Here is a 13,041-nt window from a genome sequence, read left to right as displayed (position 1 = left end):
TCTGTGCGGACAGACTAGGGACAAAACTGAGCACGATTCGCAACTGAGGGCAAAACTGAGTACATGGACACCACGAAAAATGAAATGGCCCTGTATACAAAAACAAAAGGAGTATTGCATATAGATAGTGCCACGGTGGAGCATTGAGAGCGGTCTTATTAGCCAACACTACACCGTCAGCCGGTCAATGACGTCCCATGATCATCAGCCACTTCCACTGTGTGGCGATCGATCACCATCACGAACATGAACTCAAGCAACAACACTAGGTAATTAGCTAGCAGCTTACAAAGGATCCCAATACATGAATGTCGAACGTCAGATGGGGAGGTTCCCCTGGCGAACTTAATCGATCGCTAGGGGAGGAATGATCCATTGGTCATAGGGCGTAATATTTACACTCGGAACACGACCGTGTTTCATGTACAATTGCGAAAATAAATTGAATCATGACGAACGCAACACAAAGTCACAAACACAACACAAAGTCACAAACACAACACATGCTATCTTTGCTCCTGCACAGTGCAGATAACCCAGAGGCTTGACCGATGTACGACAACAACAAAACCTGGAACAGAAAACAAAACGAATTCATGCAGCAAGATCGAGTAGCAGGCACTTAGTTATAAAGTTTTTGCGGCCGGCTGGCTCACATAGGAGATGGTGCCGATGGGGGCGGGCTGTTGCTGTCGCCCCCGTAGAACTGCAGCACAGTGTAGACGGTCTGCATGACGGTCATGCCTAGGAGGAAGACGGCGGCGGCGAGGGAGAGGAATGCCCAGGGGCTCCTAAAGTAGGTGTGGATGAGGTTGGCGCGCCACATGTTCCACGGCTGCCGGAAGTAGCCGTTGACCTGCCGTTGCACGGCGTCGAGGGCGCTGTTGGGCTCGAGCACCACGTCCCTGGAGATGGTGTTGAAGAGCTTGGCCACGGCCTGGTCGCTGCCGATGGCGTTCTGGATTATCCCCTTGGAGCTCAGCAGCGCCACGTCCTTGGCCGAGTCGATGATGTTGTCCATGAAGAAGACGTAGCCTGTCACGTCGTTGCCGGCGCCGGCGTGCAGCCGCTCGAACGCCATCATGTTGAGGAACATGTACTCGGTGGAGTCGTCCACCGACACCGTCGGCATGCTCAGCGTGCCGCGCCGGAACCGGATGTCGTGCAGGCTCAACGTCTTGCTCGGCTTGAACTGGATCCCGGCTTCATAGAGCTCCACTGCTGACCGGATGATGGCGTTGTCGTCCTCGATGTCCTGGGGGCTACGGATTTTGTGGTGCTTACCAGTGAGCATGCTCCGGCGAAAGACATCCAGCGGGTGGAGCCCTAGGCCGATGCCTGCTGGTCGTGTCCCAGATGATTGGGCCAGAAATTTCAGAACCATTCGGTTGATGAAGTCGTCGTTCTGGCCATCATGCATGCATGCAATCATCAACATCCATTAGTTGAAGAGAAAGAGACACCGTAGAATCAGTCTTTTACCCAACTTTATAGATAAACCAACCATCATGAGTCCATATAAAATGTTCAGTTGTAACAAAAGAAAATATAAGTTTGTTGGGGCAATGCCCAAAATTAAAGAGAAAACAAGCCACACGGATGGAAGATCAGCAGCTAGCAGGAGAAGCAAGGTGGTGTCCTGCCGAAGTCAGCTTGACGTAGTAGGTGGTACTAGAATTGCAAATCAGTCAACTTACACATAGCTATTGTGTCCTAAAAAGAAAGGTGTGTACCGAAGCACACCCATTTTTGTGACCGACTATGCTTGAAACTTTATTTTGGGTAAGTCAATTTTCAGGGCTGTTGGATTCCATCATTCTTTTTTTATTCTTCTTCTTCCATCTTTCTTCCTCTTCGTTCATTCTCCGTTGCTCGCCTGACAGCCTCTCATCCGGCTATGAAAGCACGCCTCACTGCAGGTCTGCAGCTCACCATTCCATTCCATCCTTGCCTCCAGCGAGGGCGTTCTCTAAGTCAGGTGGGAATCAATACTAAAGGCGTCCGCCTCCCCTGCCACACCCACACTAGTCAATCCTCGCACCACCTCCGCATGAGCCGCGGCGGTGAATTACATCGCCTCCGGCTCGGCCTCGAAGCTCCGCCTCGAAGCTCCGCCTTTGCCTCCTTCCCTCTGTCACGAAATCAACTTCCCAAATTGTAAATTTGGGCAATTTATGTATTCCTTCCGATCCATATTACTTGTCTGTTAGATACATCACTATCTAGACAAATCGAAGACAAGTAATATGGATCGAACGGATTACAATCGTGTGTCCTCTTTTATATGGGTGTGGCTAGGTCTCAGTCGACTAAGATTTAATCAAGTCCCAGTCCAGTGACATAATATATAAATAAAAGACTAATTTCTAAAGAATTTTTTGCATAAATCTTTCATGTAAGATCTCCCGAATATAGCATTAACCGAGACTGGTTATGTCTCGGTCGACTGAGATTTAGCAATCCTGCTTTTTATATATTTAAAATTTTGGCAATGAGACCTTCACAAAAAGACTACTGTTGCATATATGTTAACTAGCGTGAATTTAATTGCTTCACGTCATATTTCAAAACAGTTTATGGAATATTTATAAGGTATATTTTTTGAATTATTTCTGTGCAATTTTCATTGTTTAATTTTTTTAACAACAGTATTGGAAGGCAGGGTGGATAATAATTACCGAAGGCTTTCCACTCTCAACCTCAACGAGCTTCTGGAGCAGGAGCAGAGGTAGTTGGTTCTCGAGCATGAGCACGTCTCGCCGGATGTAGGGAACCATGTAGAGTATCCCGTGGGGGCTGAAGATCGGGTCGTTATGTGCGTAGTCGCCGACCTGCTTCCCGTCGGCGGCCGTGCACCTCATCACCTCCAGCAAGAAGCAGCCGTCGAAGATCATCATGGCCAGGAACCGCTCCCTGCCGCCGCCATCGGCACGCCACTCGGTGTCGAGGTCCATGTACGCGCCCTCAAGCTCCTCCACGACCTCCTCCACGGCGGCGACGAAGTTGTCGAGCGGCCGGTTCGCGCGCAGGAGCAGCTGGCGCAGCGCCCGGTGCTTGTGCTCCTCCATGGGGCGCAAGTCGCGGTCGCCGTGGTGGAAGGGGCCCAGCGACACCACCTGCGGCTGGTAGGCCTTGCTCTTGATGTTGGTCATGCAGGGCGGCACGCGGTAGATGCAGTGGCGCTCCCACCTCGACACCTCCGCCGACTTGTCGGCTTCCTTGAGCTTCTTCTCCACGTCCACCACCCACGTCCTCTTGCTGCTGCTGCCGCCGGCCGCCGCCATTACGATTGATTTATTTATGCAAGATATATGGTTGCGAACTTGCGATAGCTAGGATAATGGTCAGGCAGTACTGATCTTTGCATGCGTGTGGAATTGTGGATGCCGATGCAGAGCGCAGGGCGCTATATGTTCGTAGAGAGATACGTTACTTGCATAAGTTGCATTGCATGCCACATTCCGCGTGCTAGACAGGTGTGTATGTACAAAAAGAGGTTCATCATGTGCTTGCACCCATGCTGGTCCTATTCCATTGTCTGGTGCTGGTCCCCTTGTTTCACTCCATGGTAACACGCATGCAGTTTAGTACATGGTCATAGATTTTATTATAGTAGGCTATATGATATATGGGTTGGAAGGTTCACGCGGAAATGTTCTTTCAGCTCCTCCCCACACGGCGACTAGGGTTTCCCTGCCTCCCACCGGCATCGATGCCGATCTGTCTCCAACAATGTTTGTTAGTGTTCATCTGTTTTCAGGTTGGATCCTTCTGCTCTACACTTCTCTTCGTCAACGGCGATTGTTGTTTTGGTGCGCTGGTCCTATTGGGGCTTAGCACGACGACTTCCAACTGTCTTTATCCGGCTCTGGTTAGGGAGGGGTGACGACAACGGCGCGTCTTCGGCTCACTCCAATGCTTGTAGTCATCGCTAGGTGGTCTACGAACCTAGATGTAATATTTACTTCTAGTGTTCTTTTTACTGCCTTAACAGATGATGAATAGATCGAAAGTTTTCCTTAAAAACTTGGTTATATGATGTATGAGAAATGATTAGAATCATCAGGACAATTCTACACTCCGCGCCCAACGTAAGTCTCAAGGTTTTTGCAACATTATCCATGTTTCTGAAAGATGGGTAATGTTGCAGTGGCAACTCGACGATGCAGAGAAAAATTTCTGGAACATAACCTCTGTTGCAAATAAAATCTACAACATAATCTATGTTGCAAAAATATATATACAACACAACCTTTGTAACAAATATCCGCTGCAAATTTTGCAAAAAAGTTCTATAACACAATGTATGTTGCAGAAGTGAAGAACAATGCTCGGCATTAGATTTGTGCCAGATCTGACGCCTCGCGAAAGATCCGCCAGCCGACGCATAGCACTCCTCATATGATACATAATACTCCCTTCATTCAGAAATACTTGTCCTAGAAATGGACAAAATGAATGTATCTATAACTAAAATAAGTCTAGATACAACCATTTTTAGGGCAAGTATTTCTGGACGGAGGGAGTATATTCTATTACCGTGAGGAAGGGGTCATGGTCAATTTGTGTCATTGCATGTAGTCTTTACAGCTACGAGATGATCAGAAGTTGCAGGCTTTAGGGAAAGGGGAGATAAAGATGCTACGGGAGCTGCTGGCCGGAGGCACGAGGAAGCGAGGAATTAATTCGCACCTGAAAGTAGATGTTGTTCAGTTGTTGGGAATGGTCCAGGCAAGCGAACATCTAATCAGCTCTAGGACGGAGGCATCGCATGCATTTGCTTTATGCTCCCTCATGCGTGTATCTCTAGCTCGCTAATTTTTGTAATATGTAACATGAATTATGTGACATAAAAGTTATACCTTAAAACATTTAATGTTTGTTTAGGATAAACATTTAATGTTTCGATTTGAATATTTTTTGTACAAAAGCAAAAGAGGCCTGCTTTCATCCACGGTGGAGTAAAAAAGCAAAAGAGGCCTGCTTCGGTACACCCCACCATCACCACCCCCCTAAACCATATAAAGGCGGTATGGTCATTTCATCAGGCAACGCGACTCAAATTCAAGACATGTTGGTCTAAGAAGAACCACACTACCCAACAAGACATCCTAATAACGTCAAAGAAATTAATAGGACATCCTGATGCTTATGCCTATTTACTTTTTTTTTCTTTTCTTCTACTTCAGTTCGCGGCTGGGCCGGCCCATTGTTGAACCGGTCCTTTTATCACTATTTCTTTTTTGTTTTTTCTACTCATTTTTTTTATTTATCAAAAAATGCTCACACTTATAAATTTTTGTTCAAAATTTCAAAAAGGTTCCCTTTTTAACAATTTTTTCCTAAAGTCAAAATATCCTTATTTTATAAAAATTGTAAAGATAGGCCAAATAATAGTTCGTTTAAATACAAAAATGCTCACATAAAAATAATTAAAAATTTTAACACCTATTAAATAGAAAAATTGTTCGTTCAAACAAAAATGTGTGTCTATTGTTCGATTAAAAAGAAACATGCTAACATAAAAAACTTCAAATATTTTTTTTAACATCTATTGAATAGAAATATATCAAACAGCGATCGGTTTATTGTTCATTTTTTGTTTCTTTTTCATTCTTGTTGTTTTTTGTTTATCGTTCTTTTTCTTTAAAAAATGCTCATATCAATATAATGGACCCAAAATTTTCAACACACTAGCATCACTATGCCAAGCATCCATGATAAATTTCATTGATTTCTGACATTTTATGCATTTTCTGGGGATTTTCTGGTGAAAAAAACCCTAAAACACTAGCCGAACATGACACAACGTGCGTTCGGTATCCGAAATCCTTCAAATTTTGCATGGAGGCCTGCCATGAATATGTCCACATGCTGGCAAAATGTGGTGTCATTTCATACATGGCAAAAAGCACACCATGTTCAAAGGTGGTTGTTTGGGTAGGCCGGTACTGCAAGTCTGGATGCACTTTTTCACATCTAAAATGGACCAAATTTTTTCCACACGCTAGCATCACCATGCCAAGCATTCATGATATATTTAATTGAGTTATGACGTTTTATGCATTTTCTAGTATTTTTCCCGGTGAAAAAACCCTCAAACACTAGCCGAACGTGCGTTCAGTGTCCGAATTCCTTCAAATTTTGCATGAAGGCTTGCCATGAGCATGCCTACATGCTGGCAAAATTTTGTGTCATTTCATGCGTGGCATGAAGCACAACATCTTCAAAGGTGGTAGTTCAGGTAGGCCGGTAGGGCAAGTCTGAATGTACTTTTTTTCACATCAATAAATTGGACCCAAATTTCTTCACACTAGCATCACCATGCCAACCATAAATGATAAATTTCATTGAGTTTTGACATTTTATTCATTTTCTAAGTTTTGCTGGTGAAAAAAACCCTAAAACACTAGCCGAACATGATGCAGCGTGCGTTAGGTGTCAGAATTCCCTCAAATTTTTCATGGAGGCCTGCCATGAGCATGCCCGCGTGGTGGCAAAATTTGATGTCATTTCATGCATCGCAAGAAGCACACAATGTTCAAAGGTTGTGGTTTGGGTAGGCCGGTAGGGCAAGTTTGGATGCACTTTTTTCACATCAATATAGTGGACAAATTTTTTTCCATACGTTAGCATCATAATGCCAATCATGCATGACAAAATTCATTGAATTCTGACACTTTATGTATTTTCTAGGGTTTTCCTGGTAAAAATAACCCAAAAACACTAGCCGAACGTGACGCAACGTGTGTTCTTTGTCCAAATTCCTCAAATTTTGCATGGAGTCCTTCTATGAGTATGCTCACATACTGGCAAAATTTGGTGTCATTTCATGCATGTCACTTTCAAAGGTGGTGATTCGGGTAGGCCGGAAGGGCAAGTCTGGATGCACTTTTTTCACATAAATAAAATGGTGCTAACTTTTTTCCACAAACTAGCCGAATGTGATGCAACGTGCATTAGGTGTTCGAATTATTTGAAATTTTGCATGGAGGCCTGCCATGAGCATGCACACATGCTGAAGGTGCCATTTTATGTATGGCAATAAGCACTCCAGGTTCAAAAGTGGTGGTTCAGGTTGGCCGATAGAGCAAGTATGGATCCACTTTTTTTTATCAGCAATCAAATGGACCCAATTTTTTTCGACACACTAGCATCACCATGCTAAGCATACAAGATAAATTTAATTGAGTTCTGACATTTTATACATTTTCTAGGGTTTCCTCGGTGAAAAAACACCAAAACACTAGCCGAATGTGATGCAGCGTGTGTTCGGTGTCCGAATTCCTTCAAATTTTGCATGGACACCTGTCATGAGCATGCCCACATGCTGCCAAAATTTGGTGTCATTTCATGCATGTCACTTTCAAAGGTGGTGGTTCGGGTAGGCCGGTAGGGCAAGGCTTTTGTTTTTTTTACAATTTCTGTCATTATCAATGAACATGCACATTATCTTATATCCGAATTATTTCTTGAAATTTGTCAATTTTGGAATATCAAATTTTGTATGAAAATTTTCTAAACATCAACACTTTTTCTGAAATTGTTAACAAATTCCAAAATATTGATGTTGTACACAAATTGCAAACCACATAATTTTTAAAATCTATCAACATTTTTAAAACACAAAAAATATTGAATTTATGAACTAAAAATTAAAAAATGTGAACTTTTTTGAAATTCAGGAACATTTTCTAATTTGTAGAAGATATTTCGAAACAATAACATTTTTTGGTATTCAAATAATATTTCAAATTTAAAACAGGTTATAAAATTTATAAAACAGTTCAAAAAAGAAAAAACGAAAAAAAGAATAGCAAAAAAAAAGCTCAGGCCTTGCCCAACTGGGCGACGGCATCGCTGTCGTCGGGTACCTGTTGGACCGGCCCAAGCATTCGCCATTTTGAAAATTTCATCATTTTTGAAAAGGAATGCTTATGAATTTGAAAAAAAATACGGGCTTTTATAAAACTTTTGTAAAAGTTGAAAAGTGTTCCGCAATATGTAAAAAAGTTAATGAATTTGAAAATAAAGTTTGTGAATTTAAAAAAAATATTGAAGAATTTAAGTGGAAAAATGTTTGGGTAGGACGTTTGGGTTGGGCGGAAGGTTCCGTCTCAGAGTAGCTTTTTTCGACATCATTCATATGGACCAATTTTTTTCTAGGTCCTTGTATCACCATTCCAAGGCACAATGCCATGTTTTTGCGATTTCGACAATTCTGCATTTTCAAAAAATGTTCGTGCTTTCAAAATTTATTTGGAATTTAGAAAGTAATCCCGTATTCAAACGTTTTCTACATAAACGCAAAAAAATGTTTGTGGAAATTCAAAATAAATTGGTTTCAAATTTTATTCATAATTTCTGGTTTTTGCTTGAAATTTCAAATTTTGTAGTGTTTTTTAATCATTTTTAAAATTTTGTTCGCTCTTTTTAAAAATTGTTCGTGTTATGACAGTATGAGCAATTTTGAAAGACATGAACAATTTTGTGACATATCTGTACAATTGTTTTAAGTGCGAATGTTTGTACTTTATGATTTGTTTTTGAAAAGCGAACAATTTTTAAAATTTGAATAAAATTTTACAACCATGAGAATTTTTTGAAAAATAAAAATGAAAACAACGGATAAAAAATAAAAAATAAATGGTGATAAAAAGACTGATTCAATAATGAGAAGGCCTAGCCGCGAACTGAAGTAGAAGAAAACAAAAAAAGTGTACATACGAACAAGCATTAGGATGTCTTACTTGGTTAGTGTGATCCTTCTTAGACCCTTAGACCAAGAGGTCTTGAGTTTGATTCATGTGTCCTGCACTCTTTAAAAAAAAAAGGAAAGTGAAAAATAGCTGAGGGCGCGTGTATAGGCGTGGGTGAAACGATCATGCTACCCTTTATTGTGAAGGGTTATAGAAAGATCTCGACCGTCAATGTGTTTAGGGGTGTACCGAAGCAAAAGTGATAGCAAAAACTACCACATTTGGTGGGGTTATAGAAAATTACCATTTTATTAATTTCTCAAAAGTCTATCACTATTTTGTTTGGCTGTTCTAACAAAACACTAGTGACAGAATGGTTAACTTTTAACCGTGATTGCGATAACGTTGGTCCACTCTTCCGGTCTGACTTGACATAAAAGTCAACACCGTTAGGTTGATCGTTACGACAAGTGGAGCCCACATGTCAGCCTCTTGCAAAAAATGAAAAGCAATTTGGTCCCTACACTTTTTTATATTTAAAAAAAGAATTTGAGTCCCTGTAAGTTTTTGAAAAAAAGCAATCAGATCCTATAAGCTTTTGTAAATATGCAATAAGGTCCCTGTTATTTTATTTAAAGAAAACCATCGAGTCCACGGACCGCGGCCAGACGGAGCAAGCTAACTCACGGATGGACGCAGCCGGAGCTAGCTAGCTCCTGTGCGTACCGCGGTCAACCGGAGCTAGTAGCTAGCTTACGCGCGACCACGACCAGCCAGAGCGAAGCCGTCGTCGCTGCATGTCACCACTCGCTGCCGCTGCTACTTGCCACCGCTCGCTGCTGCTGCTTGCCGTGGCTGACGCTTGCTGCCGCCGCTGCTGCTTGCCTTGTGGGTGCACACAGCGGCTAGCCGTGGCCTTGGCTTTGCCGGGCATGCTACTGGGCGCACCGACCGTGGGCGCGCTACAGGGCGTTCCAACCTCGGCCTGGCTACGCGGTCCGTGGCTCCGGCCATGGTGTGCACTTCTCTGGCTCGGGAGAGAGATAATGTAGGGAGCGGGAGAGAAGAAAGAGAAGAGGAAGGAGAGAGAGCTTACATATGAGCCTCACATATAAGTATTGGTAATAAACAGTCAACAAACGGTTTGTTAAGAAGCGGACCCAACCTGGCATAAATCGGATCAATTTTAAAGCACATTGTCATTGTTTTTTGTTTGGAACAACCAAACAAAATAGTGGTAGATTTTTGAGAAATTAAAAAAAAATGATAGTTTCATGTAACCTTGGTCCCAAATGTGATATTTTATGCTATTTACTCATCCACGGTGCTACAAATCACCCAAAAACCGCCTCTGCACATGTTCGTGTCTTGGTCGATCTGGAGTTAATGGGCGCAACGGCGCGACGCATGCACCTGTCTGCAGGCACGTCTCCACTCCATCCTAAACCAAATGTTATCATTCCCGACAACAGTTACTTTAACGTACATATTCCTCGCTTCCTCAGGGCTCCGGCCAGATGCTCCCCCTAGCATCTTGTATGGGCCACATGCAATTACAATAGACCATGACCCCTTCCTGATATACTAGATCCAAATATAACATAAACATACTATAATGTGGCATGTAATGCAAGTAACGTTGTTGCATAGGCAACGTATATGGCGAACATGATCTTTATCTGTCTATATAATAGCTAGCTGCTAACCTCCCCTGCACGCACATACATCTACTATCCTAGCTATAGAAATCTCATATGATAGAGAGATCAATCAGAATGGCGGCGGCCGGCGGCAGCAGCAGCAAGAGGACGTGGGTGGTGGACGTGGAGAAGAAGCTCAAGGAAGCTGACAAGTCGGCGGTGGTGTCGCGGTGGGAGCGCCACTGCATCTACCGCGTGCCGCCCTGCATGACCAACATCAAGAGCAAGGCGTACCAGCCGCAGGTGGTGTCGCTGGGCCCCTTCCACCATGGCGACCTTGACCTGCGGCCCATGGAGGAGCACAAGTGCCGGGCGCTGCAGCAGCTGCTCCAGCGCGCGGAGCGGACCTTTGACAAGCTCGTCGACGGCGTGGAGGACATCGCGGAGCAGCTGCAGGGCGCGTACATGGACCTCGACGGTGAGTGGCGCGGCGGTGGCAGGGAGCGGTTCCTGGCCATGATGATCTTCGACGGCTGCTTCCTGCTGGAGGTCATGAGGTGCACCGCCGCCGACGGGAAGCAGGTAAGCGACTACGCACATAACGACCCGATCTTCAGCCCCCACGGGACACTCAACATGGTGCCCTACATCCGGCGAGACATGCTCATGCTTGAGAACCAGCTACCTTTACTCCTGCTCCAGAAGCTCGTTGAGGTTGAGAGTGGAAAGCCTCCGGTAATTATTAACTACTTTGCCTTCCAATACTGTTATAAGAACAAATAAACCATCAAATTGCACAGAAATTATTCAAAGAAACGAATAAAAATGTACCTTGCTTCTCCTGCTAGCCGCTGATCTTCCACCCGTGTGGCTTGTTTTCTCTTTAATTTTGGGCAGTTTTGTCTTGTTGCCTCAGCAAACTTATATTTACTTTTGTAGCACTTGAACATTTTATATGTAATTGTGATGGTTGCTTTATCTATAAAACGGGGTATAAGACTGTTTTGAGACTAATATATGGTGTCTCTTTCTCTTTATGCCAGAACAACGACTTCATCAACCGAATGGTTCTGGAATTTCTAGCCCAATCATCCGGCCCATTTCCACCAGGCATCGGCCTAGGGCTCCACCCACTAGATGTCTTTCGCCGGAGCATGCTCACTGGTAAGTGCCATCAAATCTGGAGCCCCCAGGACATTGAGGAGGACAACGCCATCATCCGGTCAGCACTGAAGCTCTACGAAGCCGGGATTCAGTTCAAGCCGAGCAAGACGTTGAGCCTGCACGACATCCAGTTTCGGAGCGGCACGCTGACCATGCCGACTGTGTCGGTGGACGACTCCACCGAGTACATGTTCCTCAACGTGATGGCGTTCGAGCGGCTGCACGTCGGCGCAGGCAACGACGTGACCGACTACGTCTTCTTCATGAACAACATCATCAACTCGGCCAAGGACGTGGAGCTGCTGAGCTCCAAGGGTATCATCCAGAACGCCATCGGTAGCGACCAGGCCGTGGCCAAGCTGTTCAACACCATTTCCAGGGATGTGATGCTCGATCCCAACAGCGCACTCGACGCCGTGCAGCGGCAGGTGAACGGCTACTTCCGGAAGCCGTGGAACATTAGGCGTGCCAACCTCATCCACACGTACTTCAGGAGCCCATGGGCGTTCCTCTCCCTCGCCGCCGCCATCTTACTCCTCGGCATGACCATCATGCAGACCATCTACACAGTGCTGCAGTTCTACAGGGACGACAACAGCAGCGCACCGCCATCGGCACCATCTCCCATCTGATCTAGCCGACCGCAAAAACTTACTGTAGTAATAACTAAGTACCTGCTACTCTATCTTGCTGCATGAATTCGTTTGCTTTACATTCGAGTTTTTGTTGTTATCGTACATTGTCAAGCACTCAAGCCTTTTGAGTTATCTGCACTGTTCAACATAGAAGATCGAATGTGTCGTATTTGTGACTTTGTGTTGTGTTCGTTATGACTCAATTTATTTTTCCAAATTAGCTATTGGACAATGTCCTAGGAATAAAGTTAGGATCAGTCGATATTTTTCCACTAACCCTTTATTACCTGGTCAAAGCATCGGCTGGTACTTTTGGGCTGGTGCATGTTGACTTATAATGTTCTGCCTAGTCTCTTCCTTCAGGTCGGTCTGATGGATGAACTGGTTAGGTGCATAAACTTACAACCAATAGGTTCAGAGTTCAAAACACAGTAAACGGAATAAATAATTGCGGCCTGCCCCGCTTCAGCTGCCCACGTCATATAGCTCCAAAGGAGCATAGACGTGAGGGGGAGTGTTGGAGTATAATGTTCGGCCCTCTCTCTTAGATCGGTCTTTTGGTTGCATTGGCTAGAGCATGCACTTCTACATGGTATCGGAGCCAAGAGGTCTTGAGTTCAAGACCCGGCTGGAGGGGGAGTGTTGACGTATAATGTGCTGCCTAGTCTCTTCCATCAGGTCGGTCTGATGGATGAACCGGTTAGGTGCATAAACTTACAACCAATAGGTTCAGAGTTCAAAACACAGTAAATGCAATAAATAATTGTGGCCTGCCGCCGCTTCCGCTGCCCATGTCATATAGCTCCAAAGGAGCATAGACGTGAGGGGGAGTGCTGGAGTATAATGTCCGGCCCTCTCTCTTAGATCGGTCTTTTGGTTGCATTGGCTAGAGCATGCACTTCT

General features: G+C 44.4%; 2 protein-coding genes across 2 annotated transcripts; one reads left to right on the top strand and one right to left on the bottom strand.

Annotated features, from left to right (window-relative positions):
* Positions 1–443: 443 nt before the first annotated feature.
* On the bottom strand, positions 444–3,359 carry LOC123140781 (UPF0481 protein At3g47200-like). The gene is made up of 2 exons (XM_044560063.1): positions 2,679–3,359; positions 444–1,405 (listed from the first exon to the last, which is right to left on the bottom strand). Exons 1-2 carry the CDS (start codon positions 3,282–3,284, stop codon positions 653–655), a joined length of 1,359 nt encoding a protein of 452 aa, XP_044415998.1. The 5' UTR covers positions 3,285–3,359; the 3' UTR covers positions 444–652.
* Positions 3,360–10,474: 7,115 nt separating this feature from the next.
* Positions 10,475–12,135, top strand: LOC123142327 (UPF0481 protein At3g47200). Its single transcript, XM_044561294.1, has 2 exons — positions 10,475–11,074; positions 11,383–12,135. Exons 1-2 carry the CDS (start codon positions 10,475–10,477, stop codon positions 12,133–12,135), a joined length of 1,353 nt encoding a protein of 450 aa, XP_044417229.1.
* The last annotated feature ends 906 nt before the right edge of the window (positions 12,136–13,041 follow it).

Source organism: Triticum aestivum, chromosome 6D, assembly GCF_018294505.1.
Source record: "Triticum aestivum cultivar Chinese Spring chromosome 6D, IWGSC CS RefSeq v2.1, whole genome shotgun sequence".
Lineage (NCBI taxonomy): Eukaryota > Viridiplantae > Streptophyta > Magnoliopsida > Poales > Poaceae > Triticum > Triticum aestivum.
The sequence above is the reverse complement of the archived record's forward strand: the minus strand, read 5'-3'. Positions and strand labels throughout refer to the sequence as shown.